Raw genomic sequence first — 21,280 nt, forward strand, 5'->3', positions numbered from 1 at the left:
CAGCGCTCCACTGGCTTCAACAGCGATTTCTTATTTATGCTTGGGGGAACTCCATCAAGTTGGTCTCTCTGAGTGTGTAAAATGTTTATATTCACCATTTTCTCTGTCAGTGTTTGCAGGAACTGATTGCTCTACTCATCAGAGCATTAGAGACCAGCACTCGCCTGATTTCCTCAGCACCGCCAACATTTCTCAGCTGAGTGCCCTGGGTGAGTCAGGGGACGGGCAGCGCTTTCATCCTCACCCTTCTTCAATTTCTGCTGCAGATCAGCAGCCAAAGCCCCAGCTGGGCTGCAGGGCTCCCTCCTGGCTGGTACTGCCAGCACTGCTCCATCTCCTCACCCCAGTTCCACTCCCAGCTGCTTTTCCTCTAACTTAACCCCCCTCCATGGCAGAATATTCAAACATGCCAGGAAGGTTCACCTGTGCACATCTTCCCCACCACAAACACCTCGGGAAGGTTTGCCCCAGCTCCTCGTCCCCACCCACTCCCGATCTTTGGTTTGGGTGGAAAACAGCAGAGTTATCACTTCTGGGGAATTGTGATACCAGCTACTGGGAGCTTCCTCAAACCTAAAGGGAAAAATCCCTTGGAAGTGATGCTGCTGCAAGGGCAAAGTGTGTTTTGGGCCTGCTTCTCTGTGGTCAGGAAAGAAAAATTTCTAAGCTGGTATTGACCTGCTATATAATCACAGACTGGGTTTGGGTGGGAAGGGAGCTTAAAGCTCATCCCATCCCACCCCCTGCCATGGGCAGGGACACCTCCCACTGTCCCAGGCTGCTCCAAGCCCCAATGTCCAGCCTGGCCTTGGGCACTGCCAGGGATCCAGGGGCAGCCCCAGCTGCTCTGGGCACCCTGTGCCAGGGCCTGCCCACCCTCCCAGGGAACAATTCCTGCCCAATATCCCATCCAGCCCTGCCCTCTGGCACTGGGAAGCCATTCCCTGTGTCCTGTCCCTCCAGCCCTTGTCAAGAGTCTCTCTCCATGTTTCCTGTAGCCCCTTAAGGCACTGCAAGGCCACAGTGAGGTCACCTGGGAGCTTCTCCTCTCCAGGCTGAACAATCCCAGCTCTCCCAGCCTTTCCTCCCAGCAGAGCTGCTCCATCCCCCTGCTCATCCTGGAGCCTCCTCTGGACTCTCTCCAGCAGCTCCAGGCCCTCCCTGTGCTGGGCCCAGGTGATTTCTCTGCGAGAACTGTTTGCGTTGCAGCTTTATCTCCTCGCCTTTCCCTGAGCAGCCTGGCCCAGGCAACGGGGCCATTTCCCCCTTCCCGAGTTTGTGCAATCCCAGCACACAAATCCCGGTGTCCAAGCCCATCCTGAGAGCACCCAGCATGCTGTGGAAGGGCCTCGTGGCACAACAGGAAGGCTCAATATCGGTTCAAGGCACAAACCCCGCACTGTGCGGCAGGAGGGGAACGCGTTCCAGGCTCCTGCGCGCTGGAGCGGGAGCGCCAACTCCCAGCCCGCTTCCAAACCACCCCCTGCTCCTTTCCACACGCACAAAAATCGCTTCATTCTTGCTCTGCGCCCGCTGTTTGCCTTTTCGCTTCCGAGCCAGGGCTATCAGCACAGGCAGAGCTTGCAGTGATGTTTTGGGCATGACGCGGCTCCCGGGCCACCTCCCCAGCGGGTGCTCGCCTGCTCCGCTCCCTTACACGGCCCGCAGCTCCGGCACAGCGCTCGCCGCGCTCTCCCCTTTTCCCGGCTCTTCATCCCCGTTTCTCCCGGGAGGAGGGAGCAGCAGCACAAGGAGCAAGGCCGCCCTCTGCCGCCCTGCTCGAGCTGCAGCCGCGCACCAAACACTCGGGGCAAGCGACACCACCACCACCAAACCCCGAGGGAACAGAGAAACTACCCGGCAAAAATCACCCCGAAACATCCAAAACCAGAAATATTCACGCACTAAAAGAATTTGCAACGATATTGCTCAAGCTCATACATTAATTTATTCTGTTTCTCTCGGCAAGGCGCCACCACAACTTTTTAAGCACAAGGTTTGCTCGAGTTACCGACCACAACTCCCCAAAAAGCCAACACGTGGCACCTTAAGGGGCTTGTTTATATAAAAATGGGCATTTATGAAGCCACAGCACTGTCTGCAGGTCTCTTACAGCAATCAGACTCACGGCCTTCTTCTGCTTAATGCTCAGTTTGCCCAATAACCAAATTATTTCAGAGCTCTAACAGCACTGCCTGCAGACCCCACATTTTGGGTGGGTTCCCTTTACCATTCCTGACCGAGCTCCCCCTTAAAGAGATGCGAAAGACTGATGTGTTTCAAGTTTGAATCGATGCTTTGATGCAGTAATGGACATTAAAGCATCGATTTGCACCAGCTCCTGGCTCAACTCCCAACCACTCTGAGTGTGTACACAACATGCAAGCCACACAGACCCAAACATGTCTCTTTTTTTTTTTTTGGTATTAATGACCATACTGAAAAATGAATGGGCTTTGTTTTGTCTACATGCAGAACGTTTTGTCTCATTTCTCTGCATTTTAAATTATTCCATTTTCAGGAGTCTGGCTCTTTTTACTCTCCATTTATATCCCCTTGTAAACTCCCAGAAAAGTCAATTAAATTTAAACAGCTCACACTAATACCACAAATATATCACTGCAACTGCAGTTAATCTATCACCTCCCCAAAAACCCACAACAAACCCCAACTTCCCAAACTGCTCAGATCTACAGATAAAGTCAAGCTTTGCAAGAAAACCTCCAATTTTAAAAACCATGAATGCAATTTCCAGACAGAATTGGTATTGATTGGGCAGCAGAACAGCAAGTGCGGAGCACAGAGGAGTAAATTATGGGAGAAGAATCAATTCAGGAGCCCCACTAGGAAGGGGATTTAAGTAAATAAGTTTACTATGCCTCAAGCTTCTCTATATTTTTGTAGGGGATGCTCAGGATAGGGGGTAAATGAAGCTTTTAAAAGGCAAATCAAACCCAAGCAGATGAAGTGATTCAGGAACATAAATCAGTCCTCAGGTGAAACCGCCCAGTACCCCATTCTTTAGTGGCACAAAATCCCTACCAGGAGGTGAGAACCCTGAATCCAAAATGCACCTCATGGATTAGTCAAATTCTACCACCTCTGCTCTTCCAAAAGGAGAGGAAACCATGGATTTTACCACCCTCACTTCTCCTGTTTAAAGGTTTCACCAAAACGCTCACAGCTGGAGTAGGTTTTGAGATCATCAGTTGAGAATTCACCTCACCTGCGTAATTCCTTGATGAGAGGCAAGGCTCAGAGCAGATCCTTCCCATGGGAGCTTGGGAAAAATCTCAGGCATTCCTTAAACTTCTCTCTCGTTGACCCAATCCAATCCTTCCCAGTGCAAAGCAATGCTTACGAACAATACGAGAGCAGGGGGAAATACTGGGAATGTTTTCCACTTGTAACTCCTAAATTCTTTTTTTCCTTTCACCAGAAAAGCCTTTTAACATGAACTCAGGTTTTGCTGGCCACCGAATGCCAAGTGATGTGTTTGCAAAATTGAGCTTTCAATTTGTAGAGCGTTATTAGGACTCATTTCGTGATGCTAATGGGGTTTTAATATCTTTTTCTTTTTTTTTTTTTAATTTTTCTGCCTCTTCAGCAACACACAGAAAATAAAAAGCAGAGACTGGCACATCACACTACTAAATCTGCAGAAACATCTTCAAGCTCTTGAAGAGAGCAGTGATTAAAGCTTTAAAAAATGTACCTGTTGCCCCCCTTAAGGCAAGGAACTGAAGGAAGGCTGTTGGAACATAAATCCACCTGAATTAGAGCACAGCTCATCTGCTGATCGTTCAAGCCACACGGTTTAACCCTTCTTTTCTAACTGCAGCTTTAGTTTACTCCGTTTTTATCTCATTTCTGTTCCTAAAAAATCACAGCAGCCGGAAGGATGAACTTAATTGCACCTCCAGTGAGCTGCACGGGTTAATTAACATAATTACTCATTCTTTGCCTGGTCAGCTCCCTGCATTCATCTGCTGCACTCCCAGGCTGAATAATTCAGCAGGTATTAATTATTTACGGGCTGTAGCTCTTTCAAAGGAGTTGCTGGCACTCAGTGCCACTGACTGGACCTGGCAGGCAAAGCCAAGCCCTGCCCCACCAGGCCCAGCCCCGCTTTATGCCAGGGATCACAGCAGGGAAAAGGGGAAGGGCTTGCATTTAGCCACCGAAAATGTCGTGGTTTACATCTCCCCACGTGCAGCATCTGGTTTTTAGGGGAGGCCAGTGACATCAAAGGAATGTGGGGGTAGAAATCAGCTTTTCCTTTGGGCTGCCTGATGGAATGTGTTGGAAGGGACAACAGTGCAACTCAGACATTTCTCCCCTATAACCTCGGCCGTGATTAGCGCTCCTGGCAATCAGAGCACTGGCTTTCCGCAGGGAAGGACCCTACAGCCCTAAAATGGGCATCAGGACCTCCAAACAACGGGGGTGTTACCTGTGCCCACCCCACCTGCAGGCTGCCAGGAAAGCCAGGCTGGAGCTCTCCTCCTGCTGGGAAGAGCCTCTCCACCTCCTCCCTCTGCTTTGGTGGGGCCTCGGTGAAGAAATGGCCCCACACAAACCCAGAGGGTGAAGTTTGGCCTCAAGGAACTCGAAGGACAAGAGACAGCCAAGAAGGAGCTGTAACTCCTGATGGCTGAAGCTGGACTGCTTTTTCAGAGTGCTAAAATCCCCCTGTGGCAAAGGATGCAGCTGGAGATGGTGCTGAAGAAGGGAAATAAATACCCAGGAGCTGGTCTTTGTCAAGGGCAGAAGGGGCTCATGAGAAAAAAAGTAGAATAAGAATCTGATTTTGCATTGTATCGACACTATAATGTTGATTAAATGCTCAGTATTAAGTGGCATTTTTGGAGGGGCAGCAAAAGGCTTTACAAGAACTGGAAGATGGGTAAATCCATATGAAAAGTGAGGCACCTGTTTTGAACAAGGACAAACATCCAGGTGCTCAAAATCCCTGGGAAAGGAGTGGCTCACCCCCATCTCCACCTGCAGCTCCAGGTCAGCACTGCCACCTCCGGTGCCCATCACCACCCCAGCTGAACAGATCTGTGCTCTAAAACCCCCAAACCACCCTAGCTGAGCAGATCTGCGCTCTAAAAACCCCAAACCACCCCGGCTGAGCAGATCTGTGCTCTAAAACCCCCAAACCACCCCCAAACCACCCCGGCTGAGCAGATCTGTGCTCTAAAACCCCCAAACCACCCCCAAACCACCCCGGCTGAGCAGATCTGTGCTCTAAATCCCCAAACCACCCCCAAACACCCTAGCTGAGCAGATCTATGCTCTAAAACCCCCAAACCACCCAGTTTTTTCCTGTCCAAGTGTGTTTATCCCCAAATCTTCCCCCTTCGGGGTCTCCGCTGCCAGCGCAGCCACCCCATGTCCCCCCCAGTCCCAAAGAGCTGTGCCAAGGTATTTTCCACGGCCAAACCCTGCGTGCCAGCACACAGCAGATGCTTCTCCCCAGCTCCCCGCTGGCTTTGGGGGTTTGGCAGCTCCCCCCAGGAATTCTTCCCGGGATTTCACCGATAAAAATCCCGTAGCAGGAACAGCACGGCCTTTCAGCCTCCACCGGTGCCGCCGGGCCAGGGCCACCTCCGGCTCCATCCGCAGCTCCTGAGGGTGCTGTGGTTACCCACAGGGCACCACTGCCACGTACAGCCTTTATTCAAACCTTCTGCTTAAAAATCTCTGCTCTGTGAGGCCTTTTACGAGGGCAGAGGGTGGGGAGGCAGAACTGAAAGCGTTGTTTCATTCCCAGGAAAGCCGGGGGGCTGTGCAGCCCCGCAGCTTTTCCCTCCCTCTACTCCCTGGCAACTGAGGCCATCAGGTTTTGGGAGCTTTTTTTAAGCACTTCCCAGCATTAGGCCGAGGGTTGTGCCCTGCATTCTGTCAGAGTTTTACCCCAAGGCGTGGGTCTGTCGCTGCCTTAAGCATCAAACATTTCCAGCCACGTGGAAGGTAAAGCTGAAATAATCCAAGTGTTAAAGCTGCACTTTTCTCCCAGATCTCCTTTCCCTCCCAGAAGCCAAGGCCAGGAGGGAGGTGGCATAAAACCCATCCTCAGCTCAGCTTTACACTGGATTTACATTAATGCTCTGTCCAGTCCCAGTTCTCCCAGATGGTACCAAACCGTTCCTTTTCTTGCACCACTTCTTTGCCAAGCTCTTCTGAACTGAAAAATGAGGGAGAGGCTGGCTGTGCAAAAAAAACCCCAGGAGAAACAGCCCAGGTTTGACAGTTCTTTTACTGTATTGGGGTGACTTGATGTTGTATTCCCTATCGCTGCACTATGCCCAGAAATTAGTATACGTGCTTTTCTGTGCCTTTAAACTGAGCCTGAGAGGGGAGAGAGAAAAGTGTACTTCTTCAAAGGAGTTTGTTTTCATGTTCTGAGAACACAGAGATAAAACCTGTCTGCTTCTGCAGAGTGAGGGTGGGGAAGCAGCCTGCTTGCTTTCAGCCAGTTTTTCAGCTCCTTTTTCTTTCTCTGGAGAGAGACAGAAAGTTGAACTTTTGTTTTCCTGGGACTTTGTTTTTCCTTTATTTTTTTTGCTCTGCTGGACGGTTTCAACATCAGAATACATCGGGAGGAATTTCCACCGAGGTCTTGGCCCTGGAGGTGGGCCCACCACCCCGTCCCAGCTCCGAGGAGGGGGAGAGAGAGATCTATGGAAGGACTCGGAAATTTCCCCAGGTTTCTCTCCACAGCCAGAAGTTTTATTATTTAGCATTATTATCCTTTTCCTGTGTGTTTGTTAAATAAACAGTTTTTATCTCTTTCACTTTCCTCCGAGGAAAATTTATTTTTTCCCGAACTTGGTGGGGGAGGACTGGTTGTGACCTGCCTTCTCTCAGAGGATATATTTCTAAATTTGCCCAAATCAGAACATTTACCAACAGGCCAGGGTTTTTAGGGCTTGGTGGTTCATCCTCCACAGAGGATCCTAAAGGTCGGAAAACCCCTCTGAGATTGAGTCCAACCATTCCCCAGCGCTGCCAAGGCCACCTCTAACCCACGTCCCCAGCTGCCACATCCACAGGTTTGGGATGTGACTCCACCACTTCCCTGGGCAGCCCCTTCCAAGGCCTGACCACCCTTTTGGTGAAGGAATTTTCCCTTCTATCCCGTCTAAACTCCCTCTGGAGCAACTTGAGGCCATTTCCTCATCCTGTCCCTGCTTCCTGGGAGCAGAGCCGGAATCCCCCTGGCTGCCCCCTCTTGTCAGGGAGTTGTGCAGAGCAATAAAATTCCACACAGGGCTTGACCTTCTTTGGGAGATGCCAAAGCTCCAAGTCCCAAACAAACCTGCGCCATTCCTCATTTCCAGCCTGATTTTTCCTCCAGTGCTCCTGAATGAGAAGCACACTTAAAAAGACAAAACTCTGTTTAACCTCCTGGACACTTTTACTGGTTGGGGATCAGTAAATTCTCATTTTTTTGAGGGTCCATGCCTGCTTTATCCCCCTGATAAACACACTCATTACCCTGGATACGGCTGGAGATGCGCACGAGGGGAAACCGGACTTGGGGAGGCAAAAGCAAGCGACCACCTCGAGCTTTTCAAGATCAGCCAGCAGTGGGATGACATTTCCCTTCTCCAGGAACGTTTGTCTGGAATGAAAGTGATGCCTGAGCACATCAAATCGGGCTGTAATTACCCCATTATCCCTGTGTTGGGTCTGAAGGCCAAAGTGAGATAATGTCAGCGGAAAATGCTTCCCCCCACAGTGGGAAATCATTCCCTCCCCGGTTTCATTAGGGGGTACCAGGCTCAGGCACCTTTTGCTGCAATAAGGAGCAGCCTGAAGCAGCACCTCGGCTTCTCCCTCAAATCCTGCTCCTTAAATCTGCCCCTTAGGATGGGGACTGGGGAGAGAAGCGCTTGGGATGGGACCAGCGGAGAGAAAAGGGCAGAAGAAACATCACCAGAACATCCTCATGTCCTCAGCAAGACACTCGTGGCAATCCTGATGTTCTCCAGGCCAAAGACCACCCCTGCTCCCTGGACCATGTGCCTCAGACTAAGAGGAAAGGTATAAAACATAAAATAAAATAAAATAAAATAAAATAAAATAAAATAAAATATACAATAAAATAAAATACAACATAAAATACCATAAAATAAAATAAAATACAACACAATACAATAAAAATACAATAAAATACAATAAATAAAATATAAAATAAAATACAAAAATACAACACAATTAAATAAAAATACAATAAAATACAATAAAATACAATAAATAAAATAAAATAAAATAAAATAAAATGAGGAGGGATTTTGTCTAATTAAACGGAAGTGTTAGCACAGTTTTGCCCAGGCAGCATGGGCTGGAAAGAAAAACCTCCTGCCCATCAGCAGCACAGTAAAACTGCCCAAATCTCACTTCATTCCCATTAATTGAGGGGGGCAGGAAGAGTCACATGATGGGGCACTAAACGCATAGTCACAGCTGCCTTAGCAAGGAAAATATTGGGCAAGTCCCTGGATAAAAAATGATCTCATGGGTCAGCACCTTAACAGATAAAACACAGATGAGGATATGAATTATGGACAGCCAAAATACTGGAAAACAGAATGGATCAGGTCTTTACACAGCGGGTTTTTAAATTTCCAATAAAAGGCGGGCCAGAGAGTCACTGAGTTTGCTCTGCTCTTGATCTTTGCTGAGTTCTGGAATGCAAAACAATCCACTTTGGAGAGCCAGAGGAAAGCGAACACTCGGCCAGGATTTTAGCAGGTAAATGAAGTCCCACAGGTAATTGTGTCAGCCTGACATCAAATCCTGCCCATCCTTTGGGATGCACGAGCCTCCATTTAATTGCTGGAAAAATTAAGGCGAGACAACAAATGCCAACCCACAGGGCCCCCTATGGAAAACAGATCTCGTGGAATGAGCTTAGCAAGTTTTATTAAATCACCTGCAAGCTGGGCTGAGAAAAGCGTTTGCAGCCATGTAATGCAATCAAAAGGCTGCTGGGAAGTGGCTGAGTCACAAACTCGAGCTCCTTGAGAGCATCTCCAGCTCCAGGGGTTTTCCTCCTGGCGCAGGGGGGTTAAAAGTGAGGGAAAAGCGCTCGGGAGAAGCGTGGGAAGGACAGCAAACAGCCAGGGCAGGATGAGCAGCTGGGCCGGGAAGCTGACAGATTCAGGCTGGAAATGTGGAACCAGTCTTTAAAGCAGAGCAATTAGGGCAATTAATGTTCCCTGCAGCTCGCAGGGACCGCGGGGCCGCCCCGGTCACCGGCAGGGTTTGGAGCGGGATGGGAAGAGGGTGATTTTATTAATGACAGAAATGCACCAGTGGAAATAAAACCTGCACAGAGGCCACGGGCTCAGCTCCTGCAAACGGGGCTGGATGAGCACGGCCGGCCCCAGCGACCTCCTGAGATTCCCCTTTGGGGCTGAGATTCCCCCTTGGGGGCTGAGATTCCCCCTTTGGGGGCTGAGATTCCCACTGATGGAGCTGCAGCGCTTCCCCTTCATCCTCTGCCACCCAGCATCTCCCAGCCCCGCCAGAAGGGCTCTGAAGCAGCCACAAATGTGATTTTAAATCTCTCTCCCCAAATCAGGGTCACACTCTGGATTTACAGATGCCGCCAGCCCAACTTCCTGCAGGCTGGAATGGGGATGGAGGGAATTATCAGCTCAGTGTTCCCCCTCACCCTGTGAACGCCATGAGCACAACACCCACACAGGGAGCTGCTGCTTCCAGTTCCCAGGGAATCACAGGCTCAGAGCAGGGTCAGGAAAGGAGTCACTGGGGCGAAACCAGCTCCAGTGGACTTTTTATGGGCTGCCTGGGCAGGAGACATCCAAGAAAAGCTGGCTGGGGAGATCCACGGCATAGAAACTTCCATGTCAAGTTTCCCCCTGTGTTTTCCTTTTGATTTAAAGCTTTTAAAAGAGAGTTGTTTTTTCGCTACTGAATATTTGGCAACAAAATGAAGGAGAAGGAGAAAGAAGGAGAAGGAGAAAGACGGAGAAGGAGAAGGAGAAGGAGAAGGAGAAGGAGAAGGAGAAGGAGAAGGAGAAGGAGAAGGCTCCCCAAAATAGAAATCAACCAGCCCAACAAAAAATATGGGAATCAGCTGTACCTGCTTTTAATCTCAGAGTAAAAACTACAATTTAAGGGTCAACCCAGCCAAAAAGGTGCAAGAGACAGCAAGCAGCAGCAGCAGGAACTGGGTGTGTGAGACACAACTGTCCCAAAATCAAATGGTCCCTGCAACTCATGCTTTAGGATGGATTTGGCTGCACAGACTCAGGAGAGATAAATCAGAGCCCAAAATTTCCCTAAAACCAGCCTTCAGTTGACCCATGGCACCATTTCCACTTCCCTTTTTGCTTTTCTGCCTCCAAACATATGGATTTATGGAGTAAAAAATTTCATATTCCTAATACCCACACCAGCTCAACCTGTATTTTCCCAACATCTTCCCCTAGAGGAACAAGTTTCTGGTTGAAGTTGCAATGAGCGTTCTCCTATCAAAAGATAAAACACTTTGAAATTCTTATTTTTTTAAGTGATTATTTTAATGTCACAGAGGGGAGGGACAAATTTCAATTCGGCTTCAACTGTCTCTGCCCCAGCAGTGCTGAGAAATGTGGGGAAGAAGATTTAAAAAGTCAGGGTTTCTGCAGGGGAGAGCAATTGCTCCGGTCTGTGCTTCCCAAAAGGCAATCCAGCCTTTTGCCTGGATTGGGCATGTGATCATAAACCTGCAGATCAAAGTGAGAAACGTGCTCCTGGCAGGGAGAGCCCAGCCTTGCATTATGGGATGAAAGGGAACATGGAGATTTTACCCTTTACTTGACACAGATTTCATAAAGTAGCATGAAAATCAATGGGGGGTGAGGGGGGAACCCCACAACCACCACCTTTTATGCTGCTTTCATTTTAGTCGTTTAATTTTTTAAATATTGAGCAGTCCTTTTCTGAACTACAGAGAAGACAGCAACAAGGTAGCCGAGGAGGTGGCTGCTGTCTATTGATAGAACACACTCTCACTGTCATTCCACGAAAATTTCCCCTCTGAGAGCTGATTTGGGGGATTTTTTTCCTGCCTCCATGCAGGCTGAAATGGGCATCAGAAATGCCATTTCAAGGCTTTGTGAAACGGGTGAACACAAAATGCAGAAAAAGCAGAATCCCAGACTGGTTTGGGTGGGCTGGCAGATGGGAAGCAAAACCCCCCTCGAGATACAGCCCTGGCGCTGCCAAATTCTCCCAGATCAAGCAACTTCCCGGTGCTTTCCGCACCCTCCTGGAAGCTCCTTCCCAGCTTTCCTCCATTCTGCCTTTCCAAACTCCTCCAAACCTTCAGAACCTTGCCCTATTTCCACAGGCACGGATTTATTTTCTCTTGAATGTCAAAAAGCCCATGAGCTGGAGCAAGAGGGGACGTTGGATGTATTTATTGCTTCCAGCTTCCTGATTTTCTTTAAAGACACATTTTAATAAGTGTAGCAACTACCCAAGTGTCTCTCCCTGCCTCTTTCCCTGCTCCACAGTCACTTCTGACATTCCTTAAAAACAGCCCAGCTGGAAGCCACCTTTGGGATGCAATTTTAAGGGATCACTTCCTGCTTTTCCCACAGACCCCGGTTCTTAAAGTTGAAATTTTGGCTTAATAATTACAAGCACCAAAATTTTGTGTTGAGGCACTCAGAGGATTTGGGTGTAGTTCTCTGGGGTCTCAAAGAATTATTCCCAGTTATCCTTCCCACTTCCACACACCACAGGAAAAATAATACAGAGCACGGCTCCTCAGAAACTGAAGCATTAACAAGTTAAAAAAAGTTAAATATTGTCAATACAGGGCAGATACAGAAATGGAAAGTGGAATTCCGAGATTCAGGATCTGATTCCTTATTGCAAACAGCTCAACAGAACTTTTTGGTTTGGTTTTTTTTTTTTTAAGCAGAATTTTTATACTTGAAATCCTGGTGGTGGTTTTTCACCTGGGAGGATTTTATAGAAACTCCCAAGAAAGAGTAAAATGCAAATGAAAACAACTCAGGATTCCAATTCTGCTGTGCTTGCTGCAATCAATCAATCAATCAATCACAGCCTCCTTTAGTGCAAACTTTGGGCCAGAAATCCCAAATATTAAGATACTTCTCCTGAACCTGTTTCCCAGCTGCACAATTTCCTTCTGGGCATTTTATATTAAATAATCCTTTGTTTTCTCCCCCTGTGGCTGCTGTTTGAGTTTTCCATCACCCCACCAGCCTGTCATTAATTTCCCGCCATCAGCTGGATGCTTTCACCCCATTTCACACCTTAAAATGTCTCAAAACCAGGACTAGCCAAGAGAATCACTGCCAAATCTATTTACACCCATATCCCATTCTCAGAGAGCTTCTCCCCCTCTCCTGCAGCAATTTGCACAACCCTCAGGCTCAGCCCCCAACACAAATTTAATCCAAAAACTGAATTTTAAATTTAAAATTACCTTAATAATTTATGCTTGGGGGTCCCCAGGATCATCCCAGCTCCTGCCACCACCCACGGCCTGAGCTCAGCCTCCCTCCCTCCTTTTTTAGCCTCCTCTTCCTCGTTTGTGACTACAGAGTTTTATTACTAATGGAACAAAAATGCTCCAAGAACACCCATGAGCGAGACACGGAAAAAAATCTATTAAAAAAAAGCCCTCCAACCCTCATCTTTTCCACTCAGGAGGTCACAGCAGAGGGGAAAGCTCTTCAGGAAGCCCCGTGCCAAGCTCTGTTAGAGATTTTCCAGGACCTGCATCAGCTCCACAACCAAGTGGGTATCTTGGGAAGGATTTTTCCTGAAGTTTCTCATTAGGAAAGAGGCACTCTGACTTTTGTTTTAGTCCTTTCTGTACCATTTTACTCTGATAAGACTTCACCACCCAGGGGGGATTTTCACTGGAGAATTACCTTTTCCGTGGGACGATTCTGACAAAAGTGACAGAACAATTCCTACAAAAGTGACACAAAAATTCTGACAAAAATGATCTTAAAAACCTGACAAAAATTATATAAAATAGGCCAAATCCAGAGTGAATAAGGCCAAGCAGTTTTACATCACCACATCCATGTGCCACTTTTAAAAACGCAGCGGCAAGAGGGACACAGGACCCTTTTTCTCCTCCAACCCAAGTGACACCCACGAGCTGCTGCAGAAAAACAGCACAATCCCAACTCCCAACTTTCTGTGTTTTTATAAATCCAGTCCAATCAAAGATCTGGGAGAGAAAAGCAGTTCAGGGTGGCCTTGCCTGGGAGCACAGCTGAGGTTCAGAGCCCACATGTAACCAGGTTTTCAGGGATTGGGAAGCAGAGCTCCGGGCAGAGGGAAGGTGGGGGATGCAGAGATCTGGCAGCTGCCTGGGAATCTCTGGGCCTGTGGTTTGGTGCCCCAAGGGAGGCTCCAAAAACCTTCTGACTTGAGGCATTTAAAAATAGGCCGAAGAAAGAATTTGGGATGACGCCGCTGGGACGGAGCCTGCGTCAGCCAGGGATGGGCACTGCCTCATTCCCTGCCCAGCCCGGCCTGTCCCACTCCTGCTGAGGGCAGCCTTGGGATGTGGGTGCCCCTCCTCGGGGTACAACTGAGAAACACGCAGCAAAGCCAAAGGGTCCAAGTTTTCATCCCAAACCACCCAGAAAAATGATAATCCTGCCATCTTGCCCTTCTTTTCTTCACCAGGACCAGGGATCACATCGAATAACTGAATTTTTCTTTCATTTCACATGTTTATATATAAATTAATCATTTTTTAAAAAAAATTCAGATGTTTATATGTTAATTAATACCTGTTTTGCACTATTTCTGCAGGAGGTGGAAGAGCAAACTGAGTTTAGGTGCTTTTGCTGTGCTGCCCTGGCAGTGATGCCACTGTGCCCGTGAGGAGGCACCGGAGGGATACAGTGGAAGAGGTGGATTGGATCAGCAGGGCTGCTGGTGACAGACAGACGGACGCCAGGCTGTACCCAGTGGAAAGGCACCATTTGATGCCCTTTGGGAGCCAAATTTCCCCCCATCCTGGCTCGATTTTCAGGTCTCCTGTAAACCAAAGGGAAGCGATGCCCAGGGAAGGGGGGGAGCAGTGAGTTCAGCCCATTAAAAATTAAAAGACAGGAAATTATTTCCATTGATTAACCATAAACATTTGCTGCTCTCCCTTTCTAAAACCCTTCCGTGCTTATTTGTCTGACCTTGGGCTTCTCGAGGGGCTGATGTCACACCTCTCCCTACAGTGACAACCCCCTTGTCCCCTCCATCTTCACTCAATACCCTCCACTGCTTCGTGCCACAAGCTGCTCCATCCAAAAGAGCAGGGAGGAGCGAGCAACGAGTCTGTCTCCCATTGCCATCCCTCTCTTTGGAATATTTTCCAGCTCTCCCCAAAGTTAAACAACCCTGTCAAATCCCCTCTGTGTTTCCCTCCCTTGGAGCAGCCACGCGCTCCCGTCACAACAAGCAACGAGAGCAGCGCTAATTCCTCCTCTGCCAATATAATTCCAGCTAATAAAATCCTTCTGATCTTTGGTGGAGATCACCCAGGCCTGAAGCATCCAAGGAATTTGCTGTTGTAGCGCATCGGGAGCGGCTGGGATTGGATTGGGGATGGGTAAATGAGGAAGAGAGGCATTTTTAGAGTCGTAATTAATGTCAAAATCACTGTTATCCTTCCTCTGAGCTTTGCAAAGCGATGCTGACCCTTCCAGAGAGAAAGAGCAGACTCGGATCCAGCAAAAGCTCCCTGTTTGAACTATTTCAGACATAGCTGAGTGGTGTCAAATATTGCAAGAGGACAGTCCCAAACTGTCCTTCTTTAGTTTGAAGGCTGAAGTGTCACACACTTGTCTCCCACCAGTAAAAAGGTGAGGCAAAAGCCCCTTCTGCAGGCTGCCCAGGCCCCGAGGGAGGGTGGTTCCAGGCAGTGGGGAAGCAGCTGGGTTGTTTTTCACGGGCAGGCTGAGCGCAGGATCGATATCGCTTTAGTGGCTGGCAGCTGATGAGATCATGGCTAAATTAACGCGGGCAGGCAGCTCAGTTCCCAGAAAGGGGCTGAGGGAGGAAGGACACGGCTCCAGGGAGGGGGAACATCCCTCCTGCCATGCTCAGGGCGTGGAGGCCATCGACAGAGCAGCTCCAGGGGTGGTGGAGATGTGAGACAAAAGTGCTTTGGGGGGGAAAAGTAATGGAGAATTACAGGGCTGTGCAGGACGTCTCTGCTTTAGCCTGGGGCAGCCCTGGCCCAGCTCTAAAGGTGACTTTGCCTTGAGTTTTGGACTGAAGACCTCCCAGGCTGCCCAGTTTTTACTCTGGTCATGGCTGGTCCTGGCCTGGGCAGGACCCAAACCCCAGAGATGGACTGATCCTGCCATAGCCATCAGCAAACACCAGCTTAGCCCAAGTTTTGCTGCATAAAGTCAAGGGCATCCACTCCAATCCTCTATCCCCGGTACCACAGAGACCACCCAAAGCCTTTAACCCTGAGTTTAAACACCTTGAGTGATCACAGTCCCTCAGCAAAGCGTCCCCCAACACCTCAGGGAAGGTGGAAGCAGGAGAAGCAAGGATTCATGCCTGATTTTATCTGGAAAACCACCTGCAGGAGTACTGGTCCAGGGCTGGGAGGCTGAAACCACAATACACCCCAATACCTCGCCTTAAACGTTAGGCCCCACTGCCATCTTGTGGCAAATGCTTCCTGAAATAAAGTAAGAAAAGGGGGGAAATCTGTTCAAAAGTTGCAGAGAAAGTTAGGGAGCCAAGGAGGATGGGTAAATTACCGGGACCAGCGTGGGGAAACTCATCTGTCTCAAACGCTGCTGAGCCTACAGCACTGTGCCAGACTCAAAGCAGCGTGGAAAAACCCCGGGATGGCATGGCCCGAGCTGCATTTGGGAAGTTGAGGAATAACCACACACAAAAAGTGGAATTGCCTGCAGGGCCAGGGCTTCAGGCACGGCTCTGGCACAGCAAAGATTCAGTCACTATTCCAAAAACGTTCCCAAAGTCGTTTTGCGCCGCCCAGGTTTGAAGGGAGCTTCTCACCCCAGATAAGCAGGATTTAGCTGGAATTAGATGTTGTGCCTCGAAATTAAGGCAGGCAGCCACTGGAATTTCCCGGGAGGATGGTTTGAGGTGGGATTATGGCTCAGGTCAATCACTCCCGGGGCACAGAGCACCTCTGGGTGCTGAGGAGCCACCGATGAGCACCCCTGGGTGCAGGGACAGGCAGGGCTGATCCAGCTCTTAGGCCCGGCTTTGCCACACCTCAGCATTTACTTTGTGCATCATTGATCATCTGCAGTGCCTTTGCTTAGCAACTGGGGATCACTTTAGCAAAGTGCCTGGATTGCTGCATCATCCACGGATGGCTCCCACCCCGCCAGGAAAAACAGGGACAAGCTGGTTTTCCTTCTTTGGATTGCCATAAGGGACTGGCAGGTGCTAGATCAGACAGCCCCGAGGCCTGGTGTGATCTGAAACACTCCCTGGCTGTGGGTGAAAGCGAGTAAAAACTCACTGAGCATAAATAAATTAAGGAATCATTTACAAGAAGTGGGGCTCCTCTCTCAACTCAAATCTCTGCTGGCAGGAACGGATCAGGGAATGACGGGGAGGAATTATTTTGACAACAGGCACAGAAAGCGGCTATTTTGAAAGAAAATCTAATTTACAGATTGATTGTAGATACATGGATAGCTCTATACACCTGGCCATCAATACAGCAATGCTTTCTGCCATTAAAATTTGTATTTCTGTGTTATCAGGAGGAACAGCAGCATAAAGACACACATCCAGACCGAAGATAACACATCCTTCAACACATTTCTGGTTTCACATCCCCTTTCCTTGGATCTCTGCAACTCTTTGCAACTCTGACCTTGCTGGACGTGACAATATGCGTTACAAGAGGCACAACATATTTAAAACAAACCCCATTCTCTGCTTTCAGCTGGGATTTATCCCTGTTTGAGTTCCTGTCATCCTGTAGTTTGCTGCTTTCAACTCCTTGAAGTTTTCCATGTCAGTGTGTATTGCACACAAGTGTGCCCTAAATAAACCAAATTATATTGTCGATAGCTACATCTTTATCTTCAGAGGTGAGAAAGCGTTTGGAGGTTGGTCTCAGGTAAAAAGGTTTCTGTCGGCATTCAGTTGAAAACAGACGGGTCTGAACATCCCCTTGGGGGTTTTATGGCCTGGAAGTTGCCTGTGGGTTTTGGAAAAGAGGTGCTCCCCATCCTCAGCCTCGCAGGGAGCCGAGGACCTGCATGAGGGAGAGCTGGGATGCTGCTGCTGCTGCTGGAGTGCAGGCAGGAGGCTGCTGGAGGTACATGAGCTCCCCCATAAATAAATCAGCCGAGTGCTGTCAGCAGTCCTGAGGTGCCAGAGCCAGAGAAAGCCCCGGGGATGCTGAGGGGAGCTGGCACCAGCCAGAGCCATTCCTGCCTCCGGTCGGCATCGGGAGAGGGGAGAGCTCGTCGTGCTCCTGGCACAGGCCTCTGCAGCACAGCCCTGTGCTCCCCAATCCCAGGACAGCACCCTGGAACTGGATCAAGGACCCAGACACTGCTAGGAAAGCACACCTCGATCTAACCCGTGGTGGGGAGGGATTTGGGGGGAAACAGGGGTAAAAGGGAGCTTGTGGGTGCAACGTGCTCAGCACACCACGGAGCCGCCCGCCGCTCTCCCAGCAACGAGATGGGAGAAGAATTAAGTGGAATTAAAGGAAGAAATAAGAATTAAAACCCAAAAGCAGTCCCAGACTGGCTTGGTTACCATTGTCATGGCTACCATGAGCGAGGCTGAGGCATGAGAGATGCCAGGGGACAGAGTTCCAGCCTGGAACTGCCCACAGGCCCCACCAGGAGTTTTTCCTGCCCACTGAAACATCATCTGTGGATGATGGGAACGGTGCAGGATGGGACAAACGACCTTCACAGCATCACATGGACACAGCTTTTCCTGGAGCTGCCCAACCTGGGAACAGCACGGGAAAGCCTCAGGCCAGGACTAAACCTCGCTAGAGCCATGAGCAGGTTTAACAACTTCTAAATAAGTGATTACACAGGGTGGGGGCACTGGGTCCCTGCCCTCACCACAGGTGCCAGGTCACTGTCACCTTCCCTGTGGTAGATGAGGCTCAGGAGGATCACTGCCTCCAAAACAACCAACAGCAAAAGGAAAAGTTGGACGTGGGTTTCTTCTCCATCCACAACACCTGGCCTCTGCCTTGGGCAGGGGGGCAAAGGGATGTGCTGCCGCGGGGAAGGACGAGTGGACATGCTCTGCTCACACTCACACACCTTCGTGGGCACAGCAGTTTGCTTTATTAAATCACCACAGGCAGGGAAAAGAATAATAATTAATTAAAGAAAGCCCAAAGCCAAGTGCTCGTCGTTTGAGCAATAGTCTCGTTAACGAGCGGCAGGTGAGGAGGAAAGGGCTGGAGTTTGGACGTGGACTGAGGCGAGCACTGTGGATTCACACCCACACACACGCAAATCCCGTCGGGAAAGGCTCTGCTGAAATAAATCGCTGTGCACAGAGGACACGAGAAGAAGAAGCAGCAGCCACAGCTTCTGCCCAAAGCAGGGTGACCGCTGTGCTCACACACAGCTTCTCCACCGCACTCAACACCCTCACAACTTCTCCATCACATCAACCTCCCCAGAAGGCAGCACAGCACCACGCTCCCCAGTTTTCCCACACGTACGGAAGCAGGAGAGTCCCTGAGACCCCACGGCTGAGTGATGCAGACTCCATGCTTCCCCCAAAAAACCCCTCTGTGGGTGCCTGACACACCGGCGTAGGGGAACAGAATCATAGAATCCTTAGCGTGGAAAAAGTCCTCCAGGATCAGCGAGTCCCACCGGGATAACAGGAGGCAAAACACCGGTGCAAAGCCCGCGGGTGGAGCAGCGTGGGCTCTGCTTTTTGGGGAGGAAGGGGTCGGGAGAGGGGGGCCGGAGCGAGAGGCAACACCTGCCCCGGGAACGGCGCTGCCGGGGGTGCTGACGGCTCTCGAGCAGCCACCGAACAACTTCCCGGCCCCGCCGCAAACTTTTCCCAGCGCCGGGAAGGCACCGCCGCCCTCCCGCGCTCCGGCCGAGCATCCCCCGAGAGCCGCAGCGGAGTCGCGGCGGGGAAGGGAAGAGCGAAGCGAGGGAAGGAGGGAGGGAGGGAGGACTGTCCGATCCCCCGCAGGGCTCCTTCCCGGCGGCTCGGAGCCGCTCCACGCCCCGAGCACGGTCCGTGCCGGGGATCCCAGGCGGGGGGATGCGGTGTCCCGGCCGCCCCGCTCGGGAACGGGGTTCGCGGGAGGGGGGAAAGGGGGTGCCGTCCGTACCTCTCGGCCTTGGTGAACTTGCGGAAAGCCTGGCGGAGGTCGTGGAAGGAGCGGTAGGTCTGCGGCTCGGCCGAGATGCCCTGCGCCCGGGTGGTGCGGGGCCCGATGTGCGGGCTGGGGGCCGGCAGCACGGACTGGCATTTGTGCAGCCGCCGCCGCAGCTCCTGGATCTCCTCGTCCTTCTCCCCCAGGCGCCGCTCCAGCTCCTTGATCCGCTCCTCCTTCAGCAGCAGCAGCTTGGTGAAGTCCCCTTCCAGCTCGGTCATTTTGGGGGTGCCGGGCCGGTCCCGCTCTCATGGAGCGGCTCCCGGGCAGGGGCAGGGGCGGGGGTGCGGCTGCGCCCGCCCCGGCTCAGGGCAGCGGCCCCGGCATCGCCCCGCGCCCGCCGGCCAGCGCCGAGCCGGCTGAACGGCGAGCGAAAACAGCCCCGACACCAGCGGCAAACAAGGGAAAAGACGGCGGGGGGAAAAGGACAAGAAAAGGGAAAAGAGCTCTTGTGCCACTCTGCGAGGCTGGGATCCTGGAAATAGCAACAATTACCATGTGATCGCAGGGTGACGCAGCTCCTTGTAACTGGAGCCGAAGACTTGGGATTCAAACAAGAACACTTCATAAATATTAAATTGCCTCCTGCTAATGAGCCACGTGGAGCCGCCCCCCGGCCCGCCCGGCCCGGCCCCCGGCGGCTCAGCAACCCATTCCTCCCCCTCCAGGAACTCAGCATCCCATTCTTTCCCCGCCGGGAAATCAGCACCCCGGCTCTCCCCCTCGGGAGCTCCGCATCCCATCCCGCCCCGCAAGGAGCTCAGCATCCCACCCCTGTCCTCACGCCACGTTCCAGGCTGCGTTACCCTCAGCACTCCCCTGTTGGTCTCTCCTGGGTACCCACCTTGGCAGGGCATCTGGGCACGTTACACGCCTCCCGCCATCCTTCCCTGCGCAGATTATCCCGTGTACCTCATGGCTGGGGCACGCCACATCCCAGCCAGCATCCTTCCCCACATCCCACCCTTTTCGCTTACTTGCCTCCCTCCCCATCCAGGACTCCACACCCCTCCCCACCAGGTTTCCTTGCTCCCTGCCCTCCTCCCAGTGCCCCCTTGGCTGCCTCCCGCTCCCTGCCCTCCAGGGCACCCTCCAGCACACGGCAGCCAACCCCCACCACCCCGTGGGACACGCAGCTTCCCAGACACTCGGCGTCCCTCATCCCACCATGCACGGACAGCCTGCACCCCACGCCCTGAGGGAGCAGAGCCCGTCCCCGGGCACAGACACTGGGGCCCTGGCGGCACCTGAGGGGGGAGGCAGCCGGAGTGCTTTGCCAGCATGTCCAGGGAGGGAGGAACTCATCCTTCCCGGACTTATTTGGAAGAGCCCATCATGCACATGAATTTTTAATGCCGGCTGGCAAAGGGCACCATCAGCTCCCTTATCACATTTCCCTCCCAAACCGCTCTTGTTTCCAAGGAGGGATTTCAGGAGCCCCTTGCCGCAGGCAAGAAGGGGGAGAGGGTTTTTCCCAGCCCCCACAGCCAGGCCTTGGGCACTCAGGGCACCCAGGAACCACTCGGGGTCCACATCCCAACCCACGGAATCTTGTGCCGAAGCTTTAGGGACAGACTCCCTTGTCTGCTAGGACAGGGCAAGGAGAGGGCAAAGCATCTGAGCTGGAGGACAAGGCTGTACCGATAGAGTATTAAATTAAGGTGGAAAAATCAATTAGCAGCCTCTCTTTCCTTTAAGGAGGTGGGGGTGGTGGGGTGTTTTTGCACTCTTGTGTCTGTGCCTCCAGCCTTTCACGCGTGGTTGGAAACCTCCGGGCTCGGAGCTGCCCCATCCTCAGGCTGGGAGCATCCCTGCGGCCAAGGGGTCAGCCAGTCCTGGGGGGAAGGGGGGGGGGGGAACTAATTA

At 51.2% G+C, this 21,280-nt stretch overlaps 1 protein-coding gene across 1 annotated transcript in view; it reads right to left on the reverse strand.

Moving 5' to 3' along the window:
• PRKG1 (protein kinase cGMP-dependent 1) overlaps window positions 1-19,926 on the reverse strand; it is a 374,310-nt gene extending 354,384 nt beyond the window's left edge. Inside the window, exon 1 of the mRNA XM_048311091.1 lies at window positions 19,370-19,926. Within this exon, the coding sequence (XP_048167048.1) occupies window positions 19,370-19,635 (266 nt within the window). The 5' untranslated portion in view covers window positions 19,636-19,926. The remainder of the gene's footprint in view (window positions 1-19,369) is intronic.
• Window positions 19,927-21,280: the final 1,354 nt, after the last annotated feature.

The sequence above is a fragment of the Corvus hawaiiensis genome, chromosome 8 (assembly GCF_020740725.1).
Source record: "Corvus hawaiiensis isolate bCorHaw1 chromosome 8, bCorHaw1.pri.cur, whole genome shotgun sequence".
NCBI lineage: Eukaryota > Metazoa > Chordata > Aves > Passeriformes > Corvidae > Corvus > Corvus hawaiiensis.